General features: G+C 40.6%; 1 protein-coding gene across 1 annotated transcript in view; it reads right to left on the minus strand.

The window, feature by feature from the left end:
* Positions 1 to 25,033, minus strand: part of dnah1 (dynein, axonemal, heavy chain 1) — a 31,193-nt gene that overhangs the window by 5,138 nt on the left and 1,022 nt on the right. Inside the window, 66 exon segments of the mRNA XM_084543821.1 lie at positions 74 to 244; positions 440 to 571; positions 1,301 to 1,459; positions 1,715 to 1,859; positions 1,957 to 2,153; positions 2,265 to 2,416; positions 2,547 to 2,742; positions 2,900 to 3,125; positions 3,572 to 3,732; positions 3,823 to 3,972; positions 4,868 to 4,987; positions 5,131 to 5,256; positions 5,353 to 5,484; positions 5,886 to 6,077; positions 6,172 to 6,339; positions 6,453 to 6,644; positions 7,876 to 8,061; positions 8,216 to 8,326; positions 8,407 to 8,598; positions 9,332 to 9,503; positions 9,602 to 9,810; positions 9,953 to 10,088; positions 10,478 to 10,674; positions 10,771 to 11,001; positions 11,331 to 11,509; positions 11,874 to 12,047; positions 12,272 to 12,429; positions 12,521 to 12,681; positions 12,825 to 12,965; positions 13,043 to 13,144; positions 13,264 to 13,422; positions 13,887 to 14,006; positions 14,100 to 14,294; positions 14,393 to 14,570; positions 14,661 to 14,815; positions 14,925 to 15,016; positions 15,108 to 15,294; positions 15,402 to 15,488; positions 15,653 to 15,802; positions 15,896 to 16,009; positions 16,398 to 16,503; positions 16,593 to 16,781; positions 16,856 to 16,969; positions 17,092 to 17,255; positions 17,433 to 17,573; positions 17,690 to 17,869; positions 17,967 to 18,072; positions 18,269 to 18,390; positions 18,499 to 18,663; positions 18,781 to 18,993; positions 19,309 to 19,562; positions 19,672 to 19,870; positions 20,001 to 20,156; positions 20,412 to 20,553; positions 20,694 to 20,776; positions 20,869 to 20,988; positions 21,084 to 21,306; positions 21,452 to 21,645; positions 21,800 to 21,950; positions 22,119 to 22,417; positions 23,064 to 23,275; positions 23,379 to 23,533; positions 23,621 to 23,850; positions 23,855 to 24,150; positions 24,236 to 24,368; positions 24,459 to 24,609. Of these exon segments, the coding sequence (XP_084399947.1) occupies positions 74 to 244; positions 440 to 571; positions 1,301 to 1,459; positions 1,715 to 1,859; positions 1,957 to 2,153; positions 2,265 to 2,416; positions 2,547 to 2,742; positions 2,900 to 3,125; positions 3,572 to 3,732; positions 3,823 to 3,972; positions 4,868 to 4,987; positions 5,131 to 5,256; positions 5,353 to 5,484; positions 5,886 to 6,077; positions 6,172 to 6,339; positions 6,453 to 6,644; positions 7,876 to 8,061; positions 8,216 to 8,326; positions 8,407 to 8,598; positions 9,332 to 9,503; positions 9,602 to 9,810; positions 9,953 to 10,088; positions 10,478 to 10,674; positions 10,771 to 11,001; positions 11,331 to 11,509; positions 11,874 to 12,047; positions 12,272 to 12,429; positions 12,521 to 12,681; positions 12,825 to 12,965; positions 13,043 to 13,144; positions 13,264 to 13,422; positions 13,887 to 14,006; positions 14,100 to 14,294; positions 14,393 to 14,570; positions 14,661 to 14,815; positions 14,925 to 15,016; positions 15,108 to 15,294; positions 15,402 to 15,488; positions 15,653 to 15,802; positions 15,896 to 16,009; positions 16,398 to 16,503; positions 16,593 to 16,781; positions 16,856 to 16,969; positions 17,092 to 17,255; positions 17,433 to 17,573; positions 17,690 to 17,869; positions 17,967 to 18,072; positions 18,269 to 18,390; positions 18,499 to 18,663; positions 18,781 to 18,993; positions 19,309 to 19,562; positions 19,672 to 19,870; positions 20,001 to 20,156; positions 20,412 to 20,553; positions 20,694 to 20,776; positions 20,869 to 20,988; positions 21,084 to 21,306; positions 21,452 to 21,645; positions 21,800 to 21,950; positions 22,119 to 22,417; positions 23,064 to 23,275; positions 23,379 to 23,533; positions 23,621 to 23,850; positions 23,855 to 24,150; positions 24,236 to 24,368; positions 24,459 to 24,609 (10,903 nt within the window).

Genomic DNA, 25,033 nt, shown 5'->3' on the forward strand with positions numbered 1-25,033 from the left:
ACTGTAAGTGATGAAGAGGTACATATAAGGAGCAGAGCAGACACATGGGAAGGTGCCTGAGGGATATGCAGACCTGGGTGGAAGTGGAGATGAAATCATCAGTGAGTCTGAGGTAGGTTTTCTGTAAGTTGGCCTTGATGCCTTTTGGGGGTTCAATAGTCATCTTGGAGCCATTTTGGAGAATGGACACAGGGAACTTATTGCTGGGAAGACTTGTGAGCCACAGGCGAAAGTCCTTGTGAACCTATGAGGAGGAGAAGGGACACATGGTTCACATCAGTAGTAAAGGAAGCACCTAATATCGCGATTAGAAAGCTCTGTGTTTTTGGCTAATCTAAATAGTATGCATTAACTCACTCACGCTTCTTTCTGAATCTGTAGTCAGCCAGGTACTGTAGTCCTGTACCCATGCTCATTTGAAAATATTGTATGTTCTTACCTTTACGGGGTTGATGTTTTCAATGAGTCTCTCCAGGGAAGGCATCCAGCTGGGTGCCAGGTGACAATTCTGGAAAAAGGCCCACTGGCCTCTTTCCATGGCAGTGTGCATCATACTCTCAGCCCAGGGTCCCTGAATCACACAAACAATAGCAAAGGGTTGTGCCAAACAGTAAGAGAAGATAGGTAACCTAGATAACCTAAAGGTTTGAAACGTATTTATGGAGTGATTAGCATAGCACAGCATAGCATAGCATAGCATAGCATTCAAAGCCTTAAGGAAGGTTTAAGAGCCCTCTGTTCAGGTTTTAAGTACAGACAGAAATTGAGGACACAACAGTCCAGCACTACCCAGGATTCTAACTCACATAATTAGTGCTAACACCTATTTAGAAACCACAGAATGAGGGAGTTGCTAGGAGAATATTGCCAGTAAGATTTAAGGTTTGAGTACAGTGAGTTTGCATTTGGGTTGTCTGTCTCTGTGTTAGCCCTGTGATAGACTGGCGACCTGTCCAGGGTGTACCCCGCCTCTCCCCCAGGGACAGCTGGGATAGGCTCCAGCACCCCGCGACCCTTCACAGGAGAAGCGGTTACAGAAGATGAATGAATGAATGAATGAATGAATGAGTTTGTATTTGTCTTGTATTTTGTGAACTCTTTTATGGCCTCTGGAATCTAGGACCTGTTTAAGTAGTATAGTCTATTGTCCTGGCTTTTGGTCAGAAATAAAGAAAGTAATTAGCACATAGATGTTCATTTTTAACAAGTAAAATTAAAATGCCCTGGCTCAGTTAGTGCTCAAGAGAGTGTGTAAGCGAGAAAGGGAACAAGAACTCCCAGGCCTCTCCCTGATACTGACCTGGCCTTGACCCAAGGAGATGGCTCTCATTTTCTTGGAGAACTCCATGACATCAGCAAACTTGTAGAGGTCGGCTGCAGGGTCAGTACCAGGAGACAGGACAAAGATGAGGGGAGTGGAAGGAGATGACTCCATGAAGACTACAGACAGGTCTGATGTCTGTGGAAAAGTGTAGTGAGACACAAGACATAAATATTTCTGTTACATACAGTAATACTGTTACATACGTACATATAGCAATTATTTTCTTTTGTATGTATATTATAACAGTTACCTATTTGCACTGTTGCAGACAACCCAACATAAAGCAAACCATTATTACAATGTTACTCTCACTACAGTTTAAGCTTCTGTCACAGACAAAAGAACAACTTTGTCACTAGTAGATATTTTGATAATAGGCAGGAGATCCACCTGAGGCTCTATGAAGCGCTGTCCGAGCTGAGCTGATACAAAGTCCTGCAGGCCTTGAATGAGGCAGTCAGCCCTCAGACAGCGCAGGACCAACAGCTTTTGGAATGAGTCTAGCATGGTGTCCCACTCTCCTGGGAGGGCCTCCCTTTAAGCAATCATACACACAAAACCACACATTGTTAGATACTGAATGTACAAACAATGTAAAGAACTGAATATGTGCAGTCGTTATCCTTTCATGCCTGTGAGGCTGGTTGCTGTCAAACAAATTCTTGAAGGCCTGCAGATGTTCAGTGAAGCTCTCTGCCAGACTTCTGAAGTTGCCCAGAGTGCTGAGTCCTAAAATGTCCTGCCAGGCGCGCTCCGCCAACCAACTTACTGCAGGGTTGGGCAGCTCTTGGACTGGCATTCCTCCAGACAGTAGGTAACGCCACTCAGCCTGCCACGGAGATACAACACAGATTCATCATGTTTACTTTGTTCTCAATTAACTCTTGTATTGTATGAGTTCCTAAAGAAGATGACACCTCTTGTCCATCCTTTTGCTCACCATGTCAATTTTGTTGTCATTCATCATAATGCGAGTGCACAGAAGAAAGGCAAACATGAGTTTGTGTTTCTCAAACAAGCTGCGGCATACATTGCTGTACAGGCTGAAGGTGAAAAATTCATTGATGTTGATGATTCTTTCTTCCACTGTGTCTGAATGAAACAAAAATAATAATAAAGTGAACTCATAAAGTTGTATTTTCCACCTCTATGTACAATACATCATATGCCAGTTCTTCAATTCTGTGTATAATCTTGTGTATATACCAATGTTGCTTTCTACCTGCTCTCTCAGAATTGGCAATGCCAGCCATGAAGATGCCTAGGAACCACTCCAGAGAGTACTGGTACATTGGGTCAACACTGGACAGGTCTGATACACAGAAGAAGAGGATCTGTGTGCGCACGGCCACCGGCACGTACTCCAGACGGGTGGCATCAATATCCTGCTCTGTCTTTTCTGCTGCCATTACTTTGGCCTGCAAGTAAATCTCAGTGTAAAATTCAGGAATGGTAACTGATCGTTTCAATGATACTATATATCATCAAAGCGTGATTTATGTGGAGTCAGGTCTTTATAGGAAAAACACTTCCAAGTTTTGTGATATTAGGTATTAACCTCTCCCCATGTCTGACCTTAATCTCTCCAGCTTTGATCTTTGAAGCTCCCAACACTTGAATAAGCTCCTCATTGTCCACAGGGTTTCCCTCTGTGGAGCTGAGACGGAACAGGATCTCATCCTCAATTTCTTTCAGCTCCTGTTTCATTTTAGCATTGCTGAGGATAAGCTGGTTCTTTGCCTCCTCTAAGTCTGGACGCTCCTCCGCCACCACCTGGCCCAATAACTGGTCTTCTAGACCACTGAATATACACAGAAGTCACAGTCAGTTTGGTCTAAAGCATGAACGTTAAAATTCAATTCAACAAATTAATTCTGAGATGCAGAATATATTGATAAAATATTACAAACAGATAAGACTGTACTGAAAGAGTAGCATATTTTTCAAAAACAGCAAATCTCATAATTAATACTTTCAAATGATACTATTAGATGATTTGGACATATAATATTCAGTGATAAATCCCAGGTTAAACAATCAATTGTTTAAAAAATGTTACAGTCATAATACAGGTTTCTTCAGATGTGGGTCTTAAGCAATACTTTAATGCATGAGATAAGGAGACATAGCTTTAAAATAGGCCCCAAGCAATAACATGTTGCATTTGGAGCTTGTTACCATTGCAGACAGAAATGATGACAAACCAGAAAACTACTTCTTCTATTATCTGTTTGAAATGAGTTTTACCTTGGTGACAGGGTGAAGTTAATGAGGGTGACTTTGGTAGAAACCTCTGGAGAGTAGTGTGGGTTAGGCAGCTTTGTGGTAATGTACATCTTGAAGCCTTCATGGTAGGGGATGACTGAATCACCCAGCTTCAGAACCATGCTGCCTTGCTGCTTGAATGTCTAAGAGCCAAAGATGCAAGTTAATCAGAACAATGAGTCAAAGGACACTGAAAAACATGCGATTTTTGTAATAAATGTGTGTGTTATGACCTGTTGCAACAAGACAGGTTCGAGAGCCGGATCTAGCTCTTCTCCAACATTCTCCAAGAGGCTGGGTTTACCGAAGCGAATTGAATTCTCCAGACTGCGGAGGAAATCCCGGTCGCTGAGCTTCATAACTTCCAATCCACTGTCCCGCTCCTAGGCAACAACAGAAAGCATTTCTGTGAATAAACATTCAACTCAGCCATGGGTATGTTAACAAACTTCCTACTGTTTCCTGGACACCCAGAGCAGGTACCTGCATGTATGTAATTAACCTATTTTTTTTCCAACTTTGTTTATTGAACAGGGATTTTTTTTTTCAAACAGACAAGCAGCAGTAGCAAACAGGTATCAAGATAATTGTGCATCCATACAATTTTATGGCTACATGTTGATAACCCTCCTGTCCCTTCCCACCCCGTGAACAAACCCCTTTCAGGTCAGAGCCAAACAGGGACACAAGACAAACAATATATACACTCAAACAATGAAAATAAACAAGCAAATAAATAGATAAAATAAGTAAGAAAAATAAAATAAAATAATAATAATACCTAAACATAAGAGTAAATGTAATTAACCTATTTTATTGATATATTAAGCATGTTCACAGGATACTCCTTCTTCATGACTGTTCTAATGTTCAGTTTATGTTGAAACTGTGTAAGAAAGGTGGTAATCCAACTAGATGATCATTTTGGAAGATGTGCTTCGTGGTGCTGTTAAATGTTATTGAAAACTGTTTCTGTTATCAAACCTAGCCCACTGACTAAAATAATGGTGTTGGGACAACACAATACAAGTAAACAGTAGGTACCACAAGTGTAACCATGAAATCCAATGCACTCTAATATAACAGTCCTTCGCTAAATCTTAGCTTCAGAATGTCTTTAAAACAGCTACGAGAGCTGATTTAACAGTGTTTTAAATGTGGATCTAATGGTTTACACAAGTGTGAAGGGATATTCGTACTAAAAACTGATGGTCATTTTGTCTCACTGGCACCCTCTGCAGTTACAGCAAGATCCTTACACGGAAAAAAATACCTCACCATGTTTTTGATCCATGTGTTGGCTTGTCCCTGAGGATCAATGAAGAGCGGCCAGCGCAGGGAGTACTGGGCAATCACGCCATTCTCCACCGAAAGATTATCTTTGGGCAGACCAGCAATCTGTTCATATATAAATGGAAACATATGATGACAACTGAGACAAAGGATTAAGAGAAATTACCAGCAAAGACATTCAGATATTCAGATGACATCAGCCTCAATATGCTTCAGTCGTGAAGGTCAGCTAATGATCAGCTTCTGACCTGCCAGGAGCGGATCTTGACAGGATTTCCTAAGGTGTTGATCAGGTTGGGTTCGTCAGTGTGTGGAACACTCAGCTCTTTAAAACAATGCAGCCACTCATCTGCCATGGCAGCCCGGTACTCTCCCTGAACACAAAATTGGACAAATGGAAACATATGGAAACAGAGCAAACCTACAGAAAAGCTGATTGTGATGGGAAATAAGTGCATATACAGACTTACAGTGAAGGGTCCCAGGTAGGCTACATATCCTGCAGACAGAAGCACGTCACCTGCTACATTATTGACCATGTAATCCAGATGTTGCACAGTTTCCTTCCAACGCACTTTTTCATCTGCCAGTCCACCTATCAGCTGGAGAAGATCAATGCATCATGATGAGTTATCAAAATTTAAGAAGTTAAATATGTTGAGATTAAATAAATATTTGAAGAGACAGAGACATTCTTAAAAGACACTATAACACTGCACCTTCTGTAATTTAAAAGCAGATATTGACTGTTTACAATGAATTTGTACTCTGTTGTACTGTTACTTTATTATGTATTACATGTATATTGATGTATACATAAGTGTTGATATAGTTTTGATATTTACTATTTATGTTTTCACATTATGATTAATTGTATAATAATAATTAGAACAGACATGCTATGTATATGTTTTTCTTATTTATTTACACTTCCTAACTACTTCACTGGTGTCTGTGGAGATCAGAGATGTTCGTGTCATCTAATCTTTTCCATCTTCCTGACCTTGTCTGCTCGGACGAGCCGGACCTCACACAGTTGATACTTGTTGTCCAACTCCTCCTTCTTAGCCAGACAGTCCTGATACGTGGCCTGCAACGCGGCAATGCCCCCTTCCACTGATGCCAGTTTTTCATTGGCATCATCCAGGATTCTCTGGGTCACTGCTAAATCCTCCTGGGCCTCATGAAGAGCTTGCTGCAAAAATATTTATATTTTTAATGTTTTGAATTTTGATAAATCTCTGACTTGCTACCAAGACCAGAGCTTAAATGTGGAGTTAAGTTTTTACCCGTTTAGGTTCCACAGCCTTGGCCACAAAGTGATACATATGCATGGCTCGCACCCACTGGCAAATGGAGGTACAGGCTTTGGAAACCTTGGCAATGGCGGCTGGCTGAAATTCTTCATTATCTATGTAGGGCTGAACTAAGTTTATCACGGTATCTGGGATGTTATCCTGCATTCATGGTAGCAGAACAAGTTGTTTGAAATACATCAAATCGGCATCAACAACTGAAACACAAAACTTCAGAACTTTAGATCAAATCTGAAAGACAAAATGTGCTCTACCTTATCATACTTGAAGAGGCTCTCCAGAAACTTGCCAGGATCTTGTAGCAGACCCTTACCAGGCTCCCAGTAGTCATCAACCTTGGTGCCAGGCTTCTCCCCAGGTACCCTTTTGGGTTTGATGCCCCTCATAATGCACACTGCCTCAATAACCAGCTTCACCCCCTGGGGTGGTCGCTGCATGGCTCGCACCTATGGAAAAAAAAAATCTGATCATAATCTAATCTACATATAGTGTAAGCTAACACTGCAGTAATGTTTGAAGGATATGCCCCCTCCCTCTGGAACTCTCTCCCCAAACACATCCGCGACTGTACCGACCTTCCTACCTTCAAATCTCTGACAAAAACACACCTTTTTAAAATTGCTTTTAATGTTTAGCTCAGTTTATTGTGTTTTAATGTTATATTTCACATTTGTTTTTGCTGATTTGATGTTCTTTTTATGTAAAGTGTCTTTGAGTACCTTGAAAAGCGCTTTTAAATAAAATGTATTATTATTATTATTATTATTATTAAATGGCCTTGCTTTTATATAGCGCTTTTCTACCTATTGGTACTTGTTACGTCTAGGTGTGTGTGTGTGTCTCTCTCTCTCTCTCTCGCTCACTCCTCTCTTTGTTCTGCAGGTGAGAAATGGAAGATTGGCTGCCACCTGTGAGCTCCTGAAGAGCTGTGGATTGGCCCACCCTCCAGCCAATCAGCCAATCAGAGACAGCGGACACCCTTTTTAAAAGCCTCTCTCTCTCTCTCTCTCGCTCTCTCTCTTGTGTTGCTCTTGCTGACCCTTTCTTGCTTTGTGTGGTCTAGGAAGGTTTGTGGTGGGGAGGTAGGACTGAGGTAAGGCTGGGGTACCCCATACATTTACACACGTAGACAGAAATTGTTACCACACTAGGTTATGGGCTGTTGCCACCGTTGTATTTTTATTACTTTCAGATGTTTTTTCAGATAAGAGTTAGGCCTTTTGTTTTCTTTTTCTTTCCTCACCGATAGGTTGAGCTAGGCCCTATTTTTTTTGTCCTTTGCTTATTTTGTTTGGCACAATCCCCACTGTTACCCTCCCCCCACGTTTTTCAAACCTGCATTCATTGTTTACCTTTTCACTTAAAAATTGTAAATAAATCTCTTTTTGACTGCATCCCATCCTCCCTGGGTTCTTTCTTTGTTGGTTGTCAGCATTATTGTTTCTGCTAAAAAGGGAAACGTAACAGTACTCAAAGCGCTTTACAGTCACATACACATCTACCCATTCGCTCACACATTCACACACCAGTGCCACGCACTGGGAGCAACTGGGGGTTCAGTGTCTTGCTCAAGGACACTTTGGCACATGGCACATTCCGGGGATCGAACCGCTAACCCTCTGGTTCGTGGACAACCCGCTCTACATACTGAGCCACAACCATATCTTAACCAATCACCTCTGTGACGTCATTCTTGTTGAGTGACTTGAGGCTAGTGAGGGCAGCATCCAGGGCAGGCAGAGCTTCGTCCAAGTCTCTCTGGGCATCTGCTGCGATGGCTCCTGTTAAACGGGCTTTCTCTGAGGCTTTGGCTTCCTCTGCTTGCACTGACTTACGGGTCTCCTCTGCAACCACTGTGTCTTTCTGGCGACATAGAGTGTGGTCAAGAAGACAAAAGCATTTATTTCAAAATTTGAATAAAGAAAATAATTATATGCAGTCAGTGTCTAGTGAATTTCACATTCAGACTATGTGTATGTTGTGTGGCTCATAGATTTCTCACACTATTAATACTCACTTTAATGGTCTCCATTGTGACTTCAGTGTCCTTAGCAGCCTCCTCCAAAAGAGGTCTCATTGTCCCCAGCTCCTCCTGCATCTTACTCACATCCTCAGCTGTGCTAAGAAGCTACGGAAAAACCATAAAGCATACATTTAGCCAAATAAAAGCTAAATTATACACTGAATTATTATGATTCAGTGCCTTGCCTTGTCCAAACCAGTCTTCATGCGCTGACGAGCACCGCACAGCTCTTGCTTCTTGCGTCCAATGAGATCTGAGAAGATTTTGAGCAGTTCCAGGTAGCTCTTAGGTGTGACATAGTTATGTCGAGATAGCTCAGCAAGGTACTGTTCACTCTTTCTGGCTACCATCTGGTGAATCTTCACACACATCAATGTCTGAAAAAAAGGAATTAATAAGGAAGGAATTATGCTTGCAAAAAAATTATTTCAGCATTTTAGTTATTTTTTTTCTACTGTTTTAGCAGTCAGTGGTTTACACGTACATAATGATACAAATAAATAAATTTACCAAACTTCTGTTTATGGTGTTAATTAATGTGTTAATTGTGTTAATATTGTGTATATTATTGCTTTATAACTCACTTAAGGTGATTCTGTGGCAGAAGTGCCCCAGTAATCTCACACATATACATGTAGTTATGGCTTGAACGTTTTTTTTAACCGCCATTTTTGTCTGTTTTTAAGTTTACAACAAATTAATCATCTTCTTTGTGGTCATTCACAAATCAGTGTAATCAGTTTGTATGTGGGCACTCTTGAATCGTAAATAAATATTGCATGCACATAATATTGTCAATAAAGTGTTATGCACTTTGTGGTGCACTGTCATGATTTAACAGGCTAGGAATCAGAGCTGACATCCAACTTATGTGATTTCTTATCAAAATGACAGATACACATACTACATAGTGTGAAAACCAATTAGCCAATGCAACAGAAAATTGTAAACTCTTTCCCTTATCGCAAATGTAGGTCCATGACAATGTCATGTGTTCCATGCATGAAAGCAACAGTTAAAGTTATTTCTACATATTGTTATTTAAGTTATAAATGTGTCAGTGCATGACACTTTATGTCAATAAAGCTCACTGACATACAGGATCCTCACCAGTCCTCTCAAAGCTGTGGGGCTAGCTTCTAACTCAGGCAACTCATTAAGAAATGATGTGGCCACAGCCTGCAGAGCCTCCTCTGGCCAGGCACTGAACCAATCAATTGTACAACATGTCACCAGTGAAGGAAACTGCCTCAGCCGTGCACGAAACACCTCACCAATAGGGCTACAGAGGAACAAACAGAGAGAATTATGAGAAGTGGAAAAGAGAAAGAATAAGAATTTTAAAAGTAATTAAGAGACTGAGTAGAAAGTGTTAAAAACCTCATGCAGAGTACAGTGTGAATGTTGCTTCGGACTCTCCTGATGTACGCAGCCATAAGATTGGCTTTAGTCGGCTGCTGGCCCAGGTCCTGCACCACTGATTTCATTGCTGTCAGGATACGCTCCTGCTCATCTGTTGCGTACAGGTTGGGAACATCCCCGCTGTTCAAAATATTGTTGATATCCTCCAAGAATGACTCACTTTTAATCTGGTGACGGAACATTTGGATGGAACAGTGACATAAAAGAATCCATCAGTGTTTTGTGGATAAATTAGAGATACATACTTTTGTTTGAGCTTAATTTGCACAGATTTAAAATAAGGTAAGGTAAGAAAGTGTTACTGTATACCTGTGTGTCTACAAAAAGGAAGGTGATCTGCTGGTCCTGGAGGCCAGCCTTGAGCATGATACCTTTAATGTCTTCTCTCCACTCTGTTTGCCCATAGTTCTTTGAAAGCTCAATCTGGAAACACTCATATTCCGATCTAAATATGGACAGAAACATTATGAAAACGGGTCCACAACATCACTGGACCACACTGGTGGTTTTGCATGTTTAAGCAATTGTGTGAGTGGTAAATTTTTATGAAGAATTTTCTATTTTATAGATTTTTAAAACACCTTCTGAATAAATAAATAATGTAATTATGCCATGAAATGAAGGCAAATGCTGAGTATGCGTTTTGAACACAATTAGGCGCCTATAAAGTAAGGCATTCAAACAGATAAATTGTTTGGATAAAAAAAATACTTAAAAAACATGCAAAAATTAGCAGCATGATCCTTTAAAAAAATGCAAAACAAAAAGAGAACTGTTCCATGAAAAGCATAATAAGAAACCTGGCATGAGAATTGAAAGATTTGTGCAACTCACATATATGAGGCCAGGTTAGTGAGTGACTGGCGCCCACTGCCACCCACTCCAAGCAACAGGGCATTGCCAAGGGGCTGCCGTAAAATGCGGCTGATGCGACACACGTGCTCAATGGCATCCATAAACAGCACCAGCCTCATCTTGGTCATGCTGATCTGATTGTAGTCTTCCATGTACTCCTCCATCACTTTCTCCAACTAGACAATATAATGTGAAGAATCTGGGTTTAAAAAATGGACATACATATAAACATACATACTTACAATATTTTCAAGATGGTAGGCACCACTCACCTTTTCCTTGTCATCTATGTATGTGTAGACTTTGTGGTCAGCACCAGGAATCATGAAATCTCCATACAATACAGGATAGCAGGGTACAACCTCTTCAAAGCAGCAGTCAAACGCCTGAATACAGTCCTTCAGCAGCCTGTTGAACCAGTCCCTATCCTCAGCACACACTAGACGATCCTGGAATATCCGGCAGCTTTCATGATACCACAGCTGCAGCAGCTGTACTTTATCCTAAAAACACCAAAGTAATGCTACGTTTACACTGGGGATTTTAAAATGTACAAAACACTTCTTATCTTTTTCCTTCAGTTCAAATTCCTTTTTATTATTCAAGGGACAAAAAATGTATTTGTCACACCTGTTATCTGGGTATTGCAGGCCTGAGCCGTTTAGTATGCTGCTTGTACGGTTCACTTCTAATAGTCCACTGTGCCACACAGTCTAAGCACCTAATTGATGATAATACTAACCTAATATGTGGATATTACCCACAATCTTCAGTACATAATTTTAGCAATGAGATAATTTCTTAATCATTTAATAATGGTGGATCTGAGTACCTCTATCATGCCAGCCTCAGCCATGAGGATGCCCTGGAAGACCTTGGACAGGTCTCTGAGGTTGAAGGTGTAATGGGACTTGGCTGGAGTTGGGAGGAGCTGGGAGGTAATGGTAGCATATACTCGGATAGTGGCATCCACAAGAGACTCATTCAGCGGCTGGATTGCTGGCACAGGTCCTGATGAGAAACAGAGGGATAGAAGAGGGATGGAAACAATGTTTACCAGAGACATCTCACAAGCCCGGTTCCATATTGGTTGTTTCTTAATATCTGCCATAAACTTTGTGTGCTCTATAACTGTAAGATCTTCACAAAAATTCAAACCACTTTGTGTGCCCTGTACTTAAGGAGTTACACTAACATAGTATTTTACTTCCTTTCTTTGAGTCCCTGACTTACTGCCTGGTTCCTTTCTACTCATATTTCCATCTGAAAGAGAATAAAAATTCCGTTAGAAACTTTTTCACAAACTAATAAAGGTAGGCTGTATCCTGGAACCACTGACCAACCACTAAAATATTCAAACACATCCCTGACTCACCCATCCAACTTCCTAGAATGGTAGAGAATATCTTTTTCTTGCTGGCATCTTCCATTTCAGTAAAAGACAGGAAGTTGAAGTGACGTGTGAAGCGCTGGGTTATGGGGTTTCGCCCTCCACCTGGGGGTCCCATGGCACAGGCAAAATTGATATCCACTATTTGCTTGAAAGTACCTGTGTAAATATGACAGGAAACACATACACACAAGAAACTTAATCTCATGAATACTACACATTTCCAAAATAGTGTAACTAAATACGAATCTTGGTGATTTATACTGTAGGGGCAGTATAATACAGAGAAACAGTGTACAATTAGTATAAAAAGAAGCTGAGAGGTCAACAGTTTTTTTTCATCACATTTAAAGAGTAATACAATAATACTTGAGTATTCCCACCTATCTGCTTCCTGTCATACCAGCCTCCATGGTCCATCCACTGCCTCAGCAGTTCAATAGGAGGCTGAGCACCATAGGTCTCCAACATGGGCATGTTTAGGTCATCAATGAAAAAGATAAAGTGCTTCCCTATTGGAGGTCCAAATACACCTTTCCGCCTGAAACACATGCAACATCAAGCCACAAACATATTGTTGCTCTGCTGATCATGTGCATTTAGTTCAGCTGTGGTTAATGGAGCATACCCACCTTTTGTCCAGTTTGCTGTCAATGTAATCTTGAGTCTGGTTGGCTGATGTGCGGGCAGAGAACATGACAAAGTGTGTGATGTACTTGTCGGGCATTTTCTTTAACAGCTTGTCTGACATGGTCAGGGTCTTTCCTGTGCCAGTTGGCCCAATACACAGCACCTAGAGTCACACAAACCATAAACATAACTTAACCTTTATAAGAAAGAAAAGAAGTATATGAACAACAACTTCATCTTTTCTTCATAATTTATTTGAAATAAAACAATAAATAAGTAAATTAAATCAAATTTAACAGTACTCACATGTTTCTTATTGGTCAAAAGCATATCCATTAGGAAAGATATCCTCACTGTGTCAGCAGTTGGAACAATTATGTCGGCATAATTTGTTTCTGGAGTGATTACAACATTTTGTGCATTTTTCATCCAGCTGACCCACTGGACCTATGACACAGGCAAAAGATGAATACAACAAATATGTATCCGATAATCGTGGCTGCAGTTAAAGATGCTCTGCTTACTTTTCTTTCCCCATCTTCTCCATCATCCCCTGGATTACTAATCCCTGCATCATCAAGCCTGTAGTCATATACCAAGCCCTCTGCTGGAAAACATAACTGTATCTGTAGGACAAATACATGAATATTAATTAACATTTACCTCTGCCAAGACTAGAAATCAATGCAAATTCAATTTGAAACACATTATAACTTGGATGCTAAAGCAGAAATGGTGATCTGACTTGCTCTTCGGCCATTTTGTTTTTGAGCCAGACACTGAAGCGCTGGCTGCTGGCTGCATCTCCTGTGGCTCCTACACTCCACACAAGAGAGAAAAAGAACCAGGGCTCGATCAGCTCCTTCAGACGGTCCAGTTTCTTTTGAGGTGGTGGATTTAAGCCCTAAAAGTCAATGAAGGTTTAGCAAGGGAAGAACAATCAACACTATTCACACATACATTGCAAGTACTTACAGGGAAGCTGTGGCTCAGGTGGTAAAGTGGGATGTGCACTAATAGCAAGATTGGCAGACAAACTTTTTTGTGAATGAGAAACACTGGAAATAGCTTTGGGCACTAATAAAGTGGAACAGCATTCTGCAAGTGCAGACCACATACAGTATGGAATTTCCATCAACTTAAAGGTGCATCATGTTATTTGATCTGTCAAATAACATGATTAAAAATTGCCATAAAAAAACGTAAACCAACAGAACCAATTGTTTTGTGCTGCAGAGTTTATTTCTTATCATAATAATTCATTTTCATAATATGACATTTTGTTTTAAAGTAGATGAAACAGCTTACTGTAAGCACTTTCTTGTTGATTATCTGGTTGATTATCTGACAGAGAAGATGAACACAAACCTCTTTAACACTGAAGGGACTGAAGAAGCAGTCCATTAGTTTAAGCAGACTACAGGTAAGGTTGCTGTCCAGAGATGTGATGACCTCCCTCACTGATGTGCGGACAAATGTAATGGCATCCTGTGTAATGAATGCAGAAAAATAAGAGCAGTGTAATATTTATATATGAGGTGGAAAAGCCTTAAGGCTCCCGCTTATTCTGACATCTCTCACCTGCAGGAACCTGGCAAATAGTAAGTTCAGCTGCTCTGTGTACGGTTTCAGCGCTTCAGGGACCCGCCTCAGCCAGCATTCTGTGAAGGAGATGAGGCCCAGGATACTAGGCTCCAAGTAGACCATACCACAGCGTGACACTGTGGCTGGAGATGCCACTGCCAAGTCCTGCACCTCAAACATCATGGTCATCACCTGCAAGACAAAGACACAAAATATCTCAATGTACTATGGAGAGAAGACAACACACTGTCTGAAAAGCCATGCTTGGGAAATGTCAACATTCATCTTACATCAGTGAGTTTTATGATTTCTCCAGAGCTAAGACACAGCTTTTTGTTGTCATCCAGCACAGTGTTCATGTTCTCAATCCACACTGCATCCACTGGCCCATCAAACATGTACCACTTTTTCTCCTTGTCCATGGATGCTGCTCCTCCACGAATAAGAGATGAGAGGATACCATCAGACCTTAAAAAAAAAAAAAAAAAAAAAGGACAAAATGTGGGTCTGTCTTCTTCATTTGTTATGTTGATTGTGTAGGGTCAAAGCTTTCCTTACCACTCATGTGTAAGCAAATCATACTCCCCATACAGCTGTCCCATGGTGATTGATTTTGGGTTGAGGACATACATCTGAACAGCCTCATACACATCGCCACTCACAGAAGGCTGGCCCTTTAGAGCTGTTATTGCTGTACCTAGTATCTCATAACACTTAAATACACAGCATTTATATAAATATGATGGCAGATGATTTGCAAAACAAAAATCAATGTCCACTGCATGGAACAGCAGACACTTTACTAAGATGTAAATGACTCACCTTGGTTTTACCCGATCCAGAGGGTCCCACTAACATCAAACCATGCCTCACCACAGTAGTTTCATACAGCTGAATACACTTATTAATATATCCTGCAACCACAATGATACTGTTATTGTATTCATTGTATTGTACACGGAAAGGTAAAAGCTTTAATATTTTGTGATTCCAGTAACAACTGACCATCCACATCTTTGTGGTTCTTTGCAGTGCACACGTTACGCAATGATTCTTCCAGTGTGCCGTAATCGATTGGCTCCTGCTTCGTCTTAGGGAAAAGATCAGACACAATGCCATTGAAGAGCTTCAGGTCATCCTGTAAAAACTTTGGTACATTGACGTCTTGAATGGCCCGAAGACAGATCAACTCCTGGAGGACAGCAAGATTGTAGATACGTTTTTAAAGCATTTGAATCTTCATTAAAACGTGTCTCATAGGTTCCCATAGCTACTATAGGTCATGAAAAAATATCTTACCTCATTCATGTCAGGATTTTCTCTCTTCAGGTTTCCAGCAGCAGAGATCACAGTCTTCACAGCTCTCATACCAAAATCATAATGATCCTTTGCATAAATAAAAGCGAAGGTCAACATATATTTTATCATACATATACATTTGTCACCTGAGTTTAACTCCATTAAACCTCATTATGTCCTTTTATGTTATAATAGACTTTAGCATGTTTTTTAGAAGCATGAGGATATTTAAGTTCAGAGTTTCTCTATACCTGAGAGCTGAGCTGCTCAGAGGACAGCTTGAAAGTTGTAGTAATTTTCTTGGAGAGGACTTTGGCATCACCGAAGCCAAATGAGTACAAGGAGATCTCGGCTATCATGGCATAGTCAGGGACCATCATGGCCACAGGACGAAACAGGGCCTGCAGAAGATGAAACTTATTGGTTGAAGCCCAATCTGCTTATCTTCAGTCTTACACAGCTACTGTACTTAAATGTAAATTGTTATTTTAAACCTTGAGATTGTCAGGCAGTTCTGTGCGACCAGCGTAACCAGGATTCATAGTGATAAATACAGCGCAGGAAGGGACAAGAGAGATCTCCGCCCCCTCAAACACAAACCGGTCCGCCTTAAACACAACGACACACAATTATTTACACGTTATTATTTACTATCAATAACTTATTTACTTAATTACATTGTCTGGAATATGTATTGTACAAAATATTTGTCATTTTACTGGTGTATGTGTGTGATGTTTGACTCAAATAAAGGTGAGACTTTACTGTACCTATTAAATAACAATATAGTAATACTTCCAACTTTCTGTAAGGGTGCCGGGAGCTTATTTAAGTTCAATGTAAGAAATGAAAAATTAATTTCATCTTTGAACTTTTCTGAATAGCAGTAGAAAAACTATAGCCATTTCAAATAACAACAAATACCAATTTTAATCATGGACAATATTTATAGCTTAATACACATTTGGTGGAATATTCAGTGAATCAGCTTCTCACCCTTTGTTGCTGAGCCTTTTGTATAGTGGTGATCTGCTGTGCCACCACAGACAGCACCTCCACATCAATACGATTAAACTCGTCAAAGCATGCCCAGGCACCAGAGCTGAAAAATGGGAGGTAGAAAAGGAATCAAAAATGAATGTGTTGTGACATTTGACAGCAATTCTGATATTCTTTCAGACTAACTTCTACCTGGCCAGTCCTTTAAGAAACTTTCCCATTGCAATGAAGTCCAGCTGATCAGAACAGTTAAAAACTACTGTCTGGATTGCCAGAGCCTTTCCAAGATCTTTAGTGGTTTCTGTCTTTCCTGTCCCTGCTGGGCCTGCAGGTGCCCCTCCAAACTTCAAGTGTAGAGCTCCAGTCAGGGTCAGGTAGCATCTGAAAAAGCCAGAGATTGGTGTCTTAAAAGGAGTGCATAGCATTCAATTGGAAATATTTGACCTAAAGACTACCTGTCAGTGAGTGGGGTGATCACCAGTCGTCCAGAGTTCCCAAGGTACTCGTAACCGTACAAGAATTCTGCATTTACTGCACGGATGTACAAGTCATCCTTTGCCCAGTAATATCTACAAAAAAAAAGAGATCACTAACTAAACACTAGTGTTTGAGAAACCATATGTCAGATTTTACTGAAATAGCAGACTCCAAGGACAGGATGTTAAAAAAAATAACAAAGCAAACTATTAACCTAAGCTGACTGATCCACTCAAAGTCATTAACACTTGAGACCTCCTGCTCCACCAGTTTGGCCGCCACATCCTTAGCATGGACCTCTATAACAATAAGGGCAGACAGCACAGCCCGCTGCATCTTGGACAGGCGTCCTCTCACCAGCTGCACCAAGTCACCCAGCTTCAAAAACAAAATGCATGATTTTAAGTCAGTATAAAGTAAATTGTAAAATGAACAATGTTTAGTATAAGCATGAGAAATATATATATAATTTTTACTGATATAATTTTTTTTTTACAAACTAAATTTGAAATGTTTTTATTTTGTATATTGGTCATTCTAATATGGTGCCCACACCTGTATCTGTAGTTGGGGATAAAGGCGGTTGGCCAAGTCTCCCTGCTCCAAAGCCTCAGACACCTCAACAGTCCAGAAGACCTGACAGCCAGCAATCACCACTTGACCAGGCCACAATAACACCCATTCTACACGTGGTTGCTATGAGGTCAGGAGGACATAAAGACATCTTACTAAAAAAGCCTCAGTATTATGTTAAATCAAGATGCTTAAGAGTATAAACCATATCAAAAATATTAAAAGGCAAGTTCTCTTACCTCAGGGTAGTCTTTCAGTGAGCGGTCAATGTTATCCCTCAAAGTGGTTTTCATAGACTTCTCTACTTCCCTCAGCCAGTCCTCCACATTCCCACTTGGGCTCACTGGCAGGAACAGTTTCACCTCCTCTCCTTCTCCAGAGTACATATGCGTGATCTGTAGATCTGACTGAAACTGGAGCTAAGGACCAACGGATGTCTTAGTCATGAGCAGTGTGTTTTATATTTCATGTAATATATGAGTTATGTGATTAAGGAAACAACAAGCAAGAGCAAACCTGTGCAATGTTTTCAAAGCACTTGCGCAGGTGTGGTTGAACAGCAGTGGGGTCTTTGGTCTGAGACAGAATCTCCAATAGCTCATCATCAGACAGGAAATAAAACCTACAAAGGGATATTTACTGTGTATTGCATTACAGACAGTGTGCGTGTGTGTGTGTATGTGTATGTGTGGTACCATCCATGTGAAAGAGTGACTGATAGTGAACTATGTGAAACACAAAAGACTAACACATTTGTTATCAAAATCATAAGAAGATGAATTCTAAAACGTTTTAAGGACAGTTTCACAGTGGCTTACCTGGGAAAGGAGCTTCGCTTTGTCTCCAAGTATTCACTGAGACCCTTCTGCACCTGTTCCAAAAGTGCGTTGCACTCCTTTAGCTTGCCCAATAGACGAGCATCAGGACACAGCTCAATAACCTAGACACAGGAAGAAAAGACACACAAGCACCATTATTATCTAGTCCTACACGCCTACAAAACACTCTACACTTGTCATCAAATTTAAAATGTTGTGAAAGCTCTGACCGTTCGATTATTAAAGGCATTTTTCATGACTCTCCTCCATGTCTGCTCCATTTGCTGGTATCTTTTTCCTTCGACAGGCAGCTGTTGGTTGATATCATCAGAGCTGAAGATGGGCTCCAGGTATAGCCAGGAACGCTGACAATTCAGCCACTCCTCCAGTACATCCTGTATGCACCAGAAGAGGGCGGCAGCACAGCATAAGACACTATGCCACTATGTTACAAGACACAAAACTGTTAAGTGTGATCATAAGTGTGTGTGTGTGGGGGGGGGGGGTTGTACTTGAGTCATTCTGAGCTTGCTCTCCCAGGTATTGATGCGGCCCTCAAAAGTTTTTTTGAAGGGGGAAAAGGACATGCTCTGTGTCATGACAATGTGGTCATCCAGCAACTGAGACGCTTCATCTGGGCTCTTCAAAATGTAGGTTCCTGTCTCCTTGTAGGGCAACACATCAAAGACTACTGTCGACCATTCTTGTTCCATCTTTTCCAGGGCCTGGATAAAACGGTGTAAAAAAACAGAGGCAGCACAAGCTTAAGTGAAAATATCCGCACACTACCACTGTGCATCAGTTAATAATTTGAAGAATAAGATGTCACATTCACAAGAACGGGACATATGGATAGTTAGACGAACAACCCAAACGCATAATGATTCTGGGAACAGCTGTAGCTGGCACTGTGGGATGAGAAATAATGCTTTGGAAATTCTAAATTTTGTTCATGCAGAGGATTAAAATGAGCACTGACCCTCCATTCTTAACAAATTGTGCAAAACTGTATTTAGAGTATGGCTTCTCTTCCAAGGTACCTGTTCAATTGTGTACTCTTTCCCAGCCACCTCAGCCACATGAGCTATGTCATCCACGTGGTTCTGTAGGCCGAGCTCCAGGCAGTGGGAGAAGGTCAAATTGGCTTTGGGTTGGACTTTGATCTGAATGCGTTTTGAAAGCATCTCCCAGTGACGGCTCTTCATACCCGGATTTCTTAGGGCCTGAATTAGAGGGATGTAAGGATGAAAGTCCTCTATCTTGCTCCGGATCGTGGTTGCCACCATCTGGCAATCTAGTATTTTGTTAAACACAAGGAGTAGACCAGACAAATTAAAGGTCAGTCACATCAACAGTCACACTTCACTTTGCCATTTTTTAATTGGAATAGATGTGTCACATACCAGGAATGTCCTTGAACAGTTTGATGCATTTGTGCATGGTCTTGCAGGCATCACTGACATTGCGCTCAAGTTGCTCAGGGTCAATGGAAGACAGCGGGTCACTGAGCCAGCTCTCCTTCCATCGTAACCAATCAGAAGTGGTGCTCCATAGATCTTTAAAAGGCTGGAAGTCCTTTACCACTTTCTGCAGATGATCATACTGTAAAACAGGTTTAGATTTAATTCACAAAAAGCAAGGCAAATGCATGTTCTTATTACTTTCTGAAAGCCACTGAAATATGTAAGTTACATAAAAAATCTGTTTGCCTGATGCCTTCTCTCTCACTTACATTTGTAACAGGCATACCAAACAAACGTTCTCTGGTGTTGTAGGTCTGGGCAAGAGTTTGACACTCCTTAAGTTGCTTGCTTGTACGCCTGATCTCACTGGCCATCTCATGGGCACGATCAATGTCTGCATGGCCCTCAAACCCAGCAACAAGCATCTACGAACAGTTATGAAATTTTTAGAACCTTCATCAGCAGTAGTAGTTGTAGTAGCATCAACATACTTAAGTGAACCCAAAAAAAGACCAGTCTACCCTCAGACATGTCTAAATTAGATTGTAAGCTCAGGACCACCTCGAAAATTAATCACAATAGATTCAGAACTCATCTGGAAGTAATCCTGCTGTATAGTAGAGATGTGAGACACTGTGCTAAGCAAATGTTGTACAAAAGAAAATCTGGATGTCTCAGACCTGTAGAGAGACAATGTGCTCCTCAAGAGTGTTCTGATCAACTAGATGGATCTTGCGGAAGCGCTCTTCATCCTCCTCATGCTGGGTTACTGCTTTTTCCATTAAGTTGATTATCCTTTGAGGCCACCCAATAGCTGTCCACCTGCACAGACAGCAGTTGCTTTAATACTACAGATCCCTCTTGTCAATATAACTACCATAAACCCAAAAACAAAGATGTCTAAAATACATCCCAATTTAGTTTTTAAACAGCAAAAATCCTCATGATGATCTTACACTTACTTTTTCTTAACATCCTCATTTGAAAGACAGTAGAAACACTCTTCTATTAACTCATAGTCAGACAGGATCTTTCCAAGAGTTTCCTGAAGAGGACCGGTTGGAAAAATAAGATGCATTTGCAAAGTAGTTATTCATATATCATGTATAAAAAAATATCCATTTCACTACTCTGTACCGTGTAACTCTTGAGCTGCTCTGGGACTTGTTTCATCCAGTCCCTCTTTTCAGACAGCTCCTCCATGCTGTTGGGTTTCTCATGTAGCTTTCTGCTCATAATATTACACTCTTCGCAGGCCTTAACACACAAAACAACATTTATAATGCAAAGTGAACGTGATCATAATATTTACAAAACACAAGTGTTTCCAGGCATTTAAACAAAGGACTTACATTTTCAGTCTGTTTACGTAGCTTCAGAGCAAGGTGGTCCAGCAATGCATCAGCTAAAGCCTTTCTCTTTGTTGTGAGAGACGTACGTACAGCCTCTACACGGACGAGAAATGGACCAATGACAATGGAGGATGGCAAGGAGCATTTAAGAATTTCCTTTTCTTTAAGATGCTGTTCCACCTCTTTCTTCACTTCTTGGGGTGTCTGTTCAGCATTCTGAGATCTGGCAACAAAAAATGTTGAGGATTAACAGTTAAAAGGAAATATTAACAGGATAGTAGGGTCCCATCCAATAAGAAATATGGACATCCTTACACTTGTGGGGGAATTGTGAGAACTCACCAACGTAATTTCAAACACACACTTACTCAAGAAAAGTTTCTATGTCCAAGTTGTGAAGCTCTAAGTGTTTCTCATATGCAGCAGCATAAGCCCTGAGAGGTATAGCTGCTTGTGTCAAAGCATTGCGGATCTTCTCTCTCAGCTCAGTTACTTCCTCTTCCCACAGATTCACTGTGTCAAGCAACGGATCAGCACTGATGAACAGCTTCTGCATCACAAACTGGACAAAAGAAAAATTATTCAATTATTGAATATCTCATTATCATTAATACAGGATATAGGAAATTGGATTATGACATTTTAAATAATTCCATTCTATTTTCAATTCTGTTAATGCAGAGTGATTTGAGACTTGAGAACAGATTTAATTTCACCTTTTCGACTTGTGGTACATTGTATGTGGCCAGAATACCCTTGTCAAACAGGTCAACAATAGATGTTGGAAAGATCTCCAGAGGAGTGCTGTAATGAACCTCATTCTGATCCAGAATCAAGTCCACCAGGAACAAAGGATTCTTCTTTGGCCTAGATATGGATAATGTAATATTTCTGACACATTACTGAATATTATAAACACAGTAATCTCTTATGTCATGCCAACTATCAAAAATCCATTAAAACTGGGTATATAATGTGTTAGTGACACCAAAATATAGAAAATATGGAAATTTGGGCAAGTGAATTTTATCTTACTTGTAGGAACTAGTGATAAGGTTGTCTCCCCAGACCAGGTCCTGAGGACATGTGAGCACACTGTGGCAGGCGTCCAGCACCAACTGAGTCAGGCTAACCAGTGATTCCTGTACAAGGTAGCGCAGGGAGTCCTGCAGTTTGAAGCGCAACACAGACATCAGTTTGCACAACTTGGAAGTCTTGTAAATCTCCCAGCGAGGCTCATTTATGTTGTATGCGCCTTTGCCAACAGTCCCCAGGTTGTAACGGATGCTGTTGCTCAGTGTGGCAATCCATGTCTCTCTAAGAAATATGTTCATCTGCAGAAAAAGGAGAAGAGGCTTTTTTATTCATGTGATATTTAGGTGTCAAGATTGGACTTTCTGGTAATTCCCAGGTGACATCAACAACAAACTTGCCCAGAGTTCAATTCTAATAAACAGGAATTGTACAGCCCTACCCCCAGTATAAATGGGATTCAAAATAAAAGAAAAAATGCTGATCTTCTGGATACAAGCCACAATCATGATGTTTTAGCGTAAGTAGTAGTTACATTTGAGAGCAACATGTGAAGTTATGAGCAGACATAAAAAAATCTGATTCTTATTCAGAAGAAATGATATTTTAAACACCTAAGCATTGACTGCCCCTCTGTCAACTCTAACTCTAAGTCTGCTGACATTTTTTTAACAAAATCTCTAAAACAAAATCTTTTAGCTGCGCACAGCAGTGTTTTCATCTAACAGTTCTTTCATATAGTCTTATCCTGTCATTTGAATTTTATAAAATAATTAAATGACCATATTTTATTTTAGCGTTGTTTTTTGTTCTCTTGTATATACTATGATTCTTTGCGTTTACATTACGCCCTATTTTGTTCATTCTGTGCATGCACTGTGCCATAGAAATTAAATGACTGTAATAATTAACAGAATAAAAGTTACCGCTGTACTCTCCATTCAGTACCTGTGTATGCATTTGAGACTGGGTGACTTCAAATTCGTCCAGTCGAAGAGGTTTGATCGAGGTGATACCGAACAGCCTCATCGTTGCTACCTTGTTGCACTCAGACTGTATTTCAGCTAAAGCAAAGATCACCTCTGACTTTGTCAGCAGGGAGCTGAAAACAAATGCGGCTCTGCTCTTCTTATAGGTAAAGTAAGGACCTGTAGGGCACCCTGTGCAGATAAAACAAACCAGTGTTGAATGCAAATGTAGAATATTGGCTGATTCAACATTTCTTTACCCAAATGTACACAAATACACAATTAACTCTCTTACATTTTTGAGCTACACACTCAGGTTCCTTCTGTGGCAAGGGGATGTGTGAAAGCTCAGGGTAGCTCATCACTACTTTGTCAAAGGTCATGCGGTTCATGGTACGGTCATATTCCAGTTTGACTTCCTTCTCCAAGTCCCTTATACAACTCTCCAAACTGTAAACATAATATTATCTTTATTAACCATTTTAATTCAACTCAGGAGGACAGCAGTAAGCAGTCAGAAGACAAGACACTACTCACGCTTTCAGTTTGAGGCCAGGAGCTGATAGGGTGATACTTCTGATATGCTGGAGGCTGTTGGTACTGAGAGATGGTGTTCCCTGCCAGATGGGCATGCAGTTCACAGATAAGTGGTAGAGCAGCAGAGCCTCCGTGTTCTCCCTGTAGCGCAGGGCAAACTGGATCCGCTCAACAAAGACACGTGGGTCCTCAGCACAGAATAGCAATCTGATCCTGGGTACCCAGTACTTACTACCTCCTTGGAAGGTGTTTATTTCTGTACAGCAGAGGGTGACAGAAGGCATACATACAGTTTAAGGTCAGGGACAGCAGAAATATATGACACAATACTGTGTTACTATAGTGAAAACAAAGACATGAAAACCAGCCTGGGGATTTGCTCCTTTTGCGTTCTTTTTTCATAGTATGAGTTTCTTCTTCAACGGCCTGTCTGTGAACCTTCTGTACCAGGTACTGACATTTCTCCCTACTATATTCAAGAACCCCAACTAAATGCCAGCTGTACTCCATGGATGGGCTTCTTGGATAATCTTAAAAAAAGGAGAGAACAACATCAAAAAATATTAAAAAAAAATGACAATCTCATGTTTAAACAGTAAAACAGGGGCATTTTACCAGGAGAAACCTCGTCATCTGTAAGCAGCAAGGCTTTTGCAGGAATAGGTTTGTGATCAGGTGATCCTTGAGATTTCCCCAGAGCGAGCCAGTCTTCTGGTGTGCGGCAGTCATAGTCATCATTGTCAAACATCTCAAGAAAAACATGGGAAATGCGTGTGTCAGTGCTGAACACCAAGATATGAGATGGGATTGTAATGGTAATGAGCAGTAACCGACTCACCTCCAGTGGGAAGAAGGCTGAAACAGGACGGCCTGGTATGGTCACACCCTCATCATCATTTTTTAGATGTCTCATTATTAGGCGATTAGAGTCTATGCCTTTTTCTGCCAGGAGCTGTTCAATATCTAACTTCAAGTATTCCCTGCGACGTCTTTTGAAAGACATAGTATAAGAGTCATAGTTAAGTTACATCTATAGGTATTTAAATAAAGCATTTTATTGAACCAGCCATGTAGAGTAAGAGAAAATGACTACGTATTAAGTGAGATGTATTGTAATAATAATTATAATAATACATTTTATTTATAAGTGCCTTTCAAGACACACAAGGACACTGTACAAAAACAATAAGACACAGAAAGAAAAAAAACCAAGACAGAATAAAATGGAACAGTGCAATAAGTTTTCTAGAACAGGTGTGTTTTGAGTCTGGATTTGAAGAGAGGGAAATGGTACAGGATGTCAATGTATGCTAGAAGCTTCCTGTTTAACTCCCTCTCGTGTGACCTCTGAACCTAGTCCTGCAGTATACAGCATACAGGACGTGCAGCAAGTTGAAAACTACTCTGCACTTG

Source organism: Chelon labrosus (genome assembly GCF_963514085.1).
Source record: "Chelon labrosus genome assembly, chromosome: 4".
NCBI classification, from domain to species: domain Eukaryota; kingdom Metazoa; phylum Chordata; class Actinopteri; order Mugiliformes; family Mugilidae; genus Chelon; species Chelon labrosus.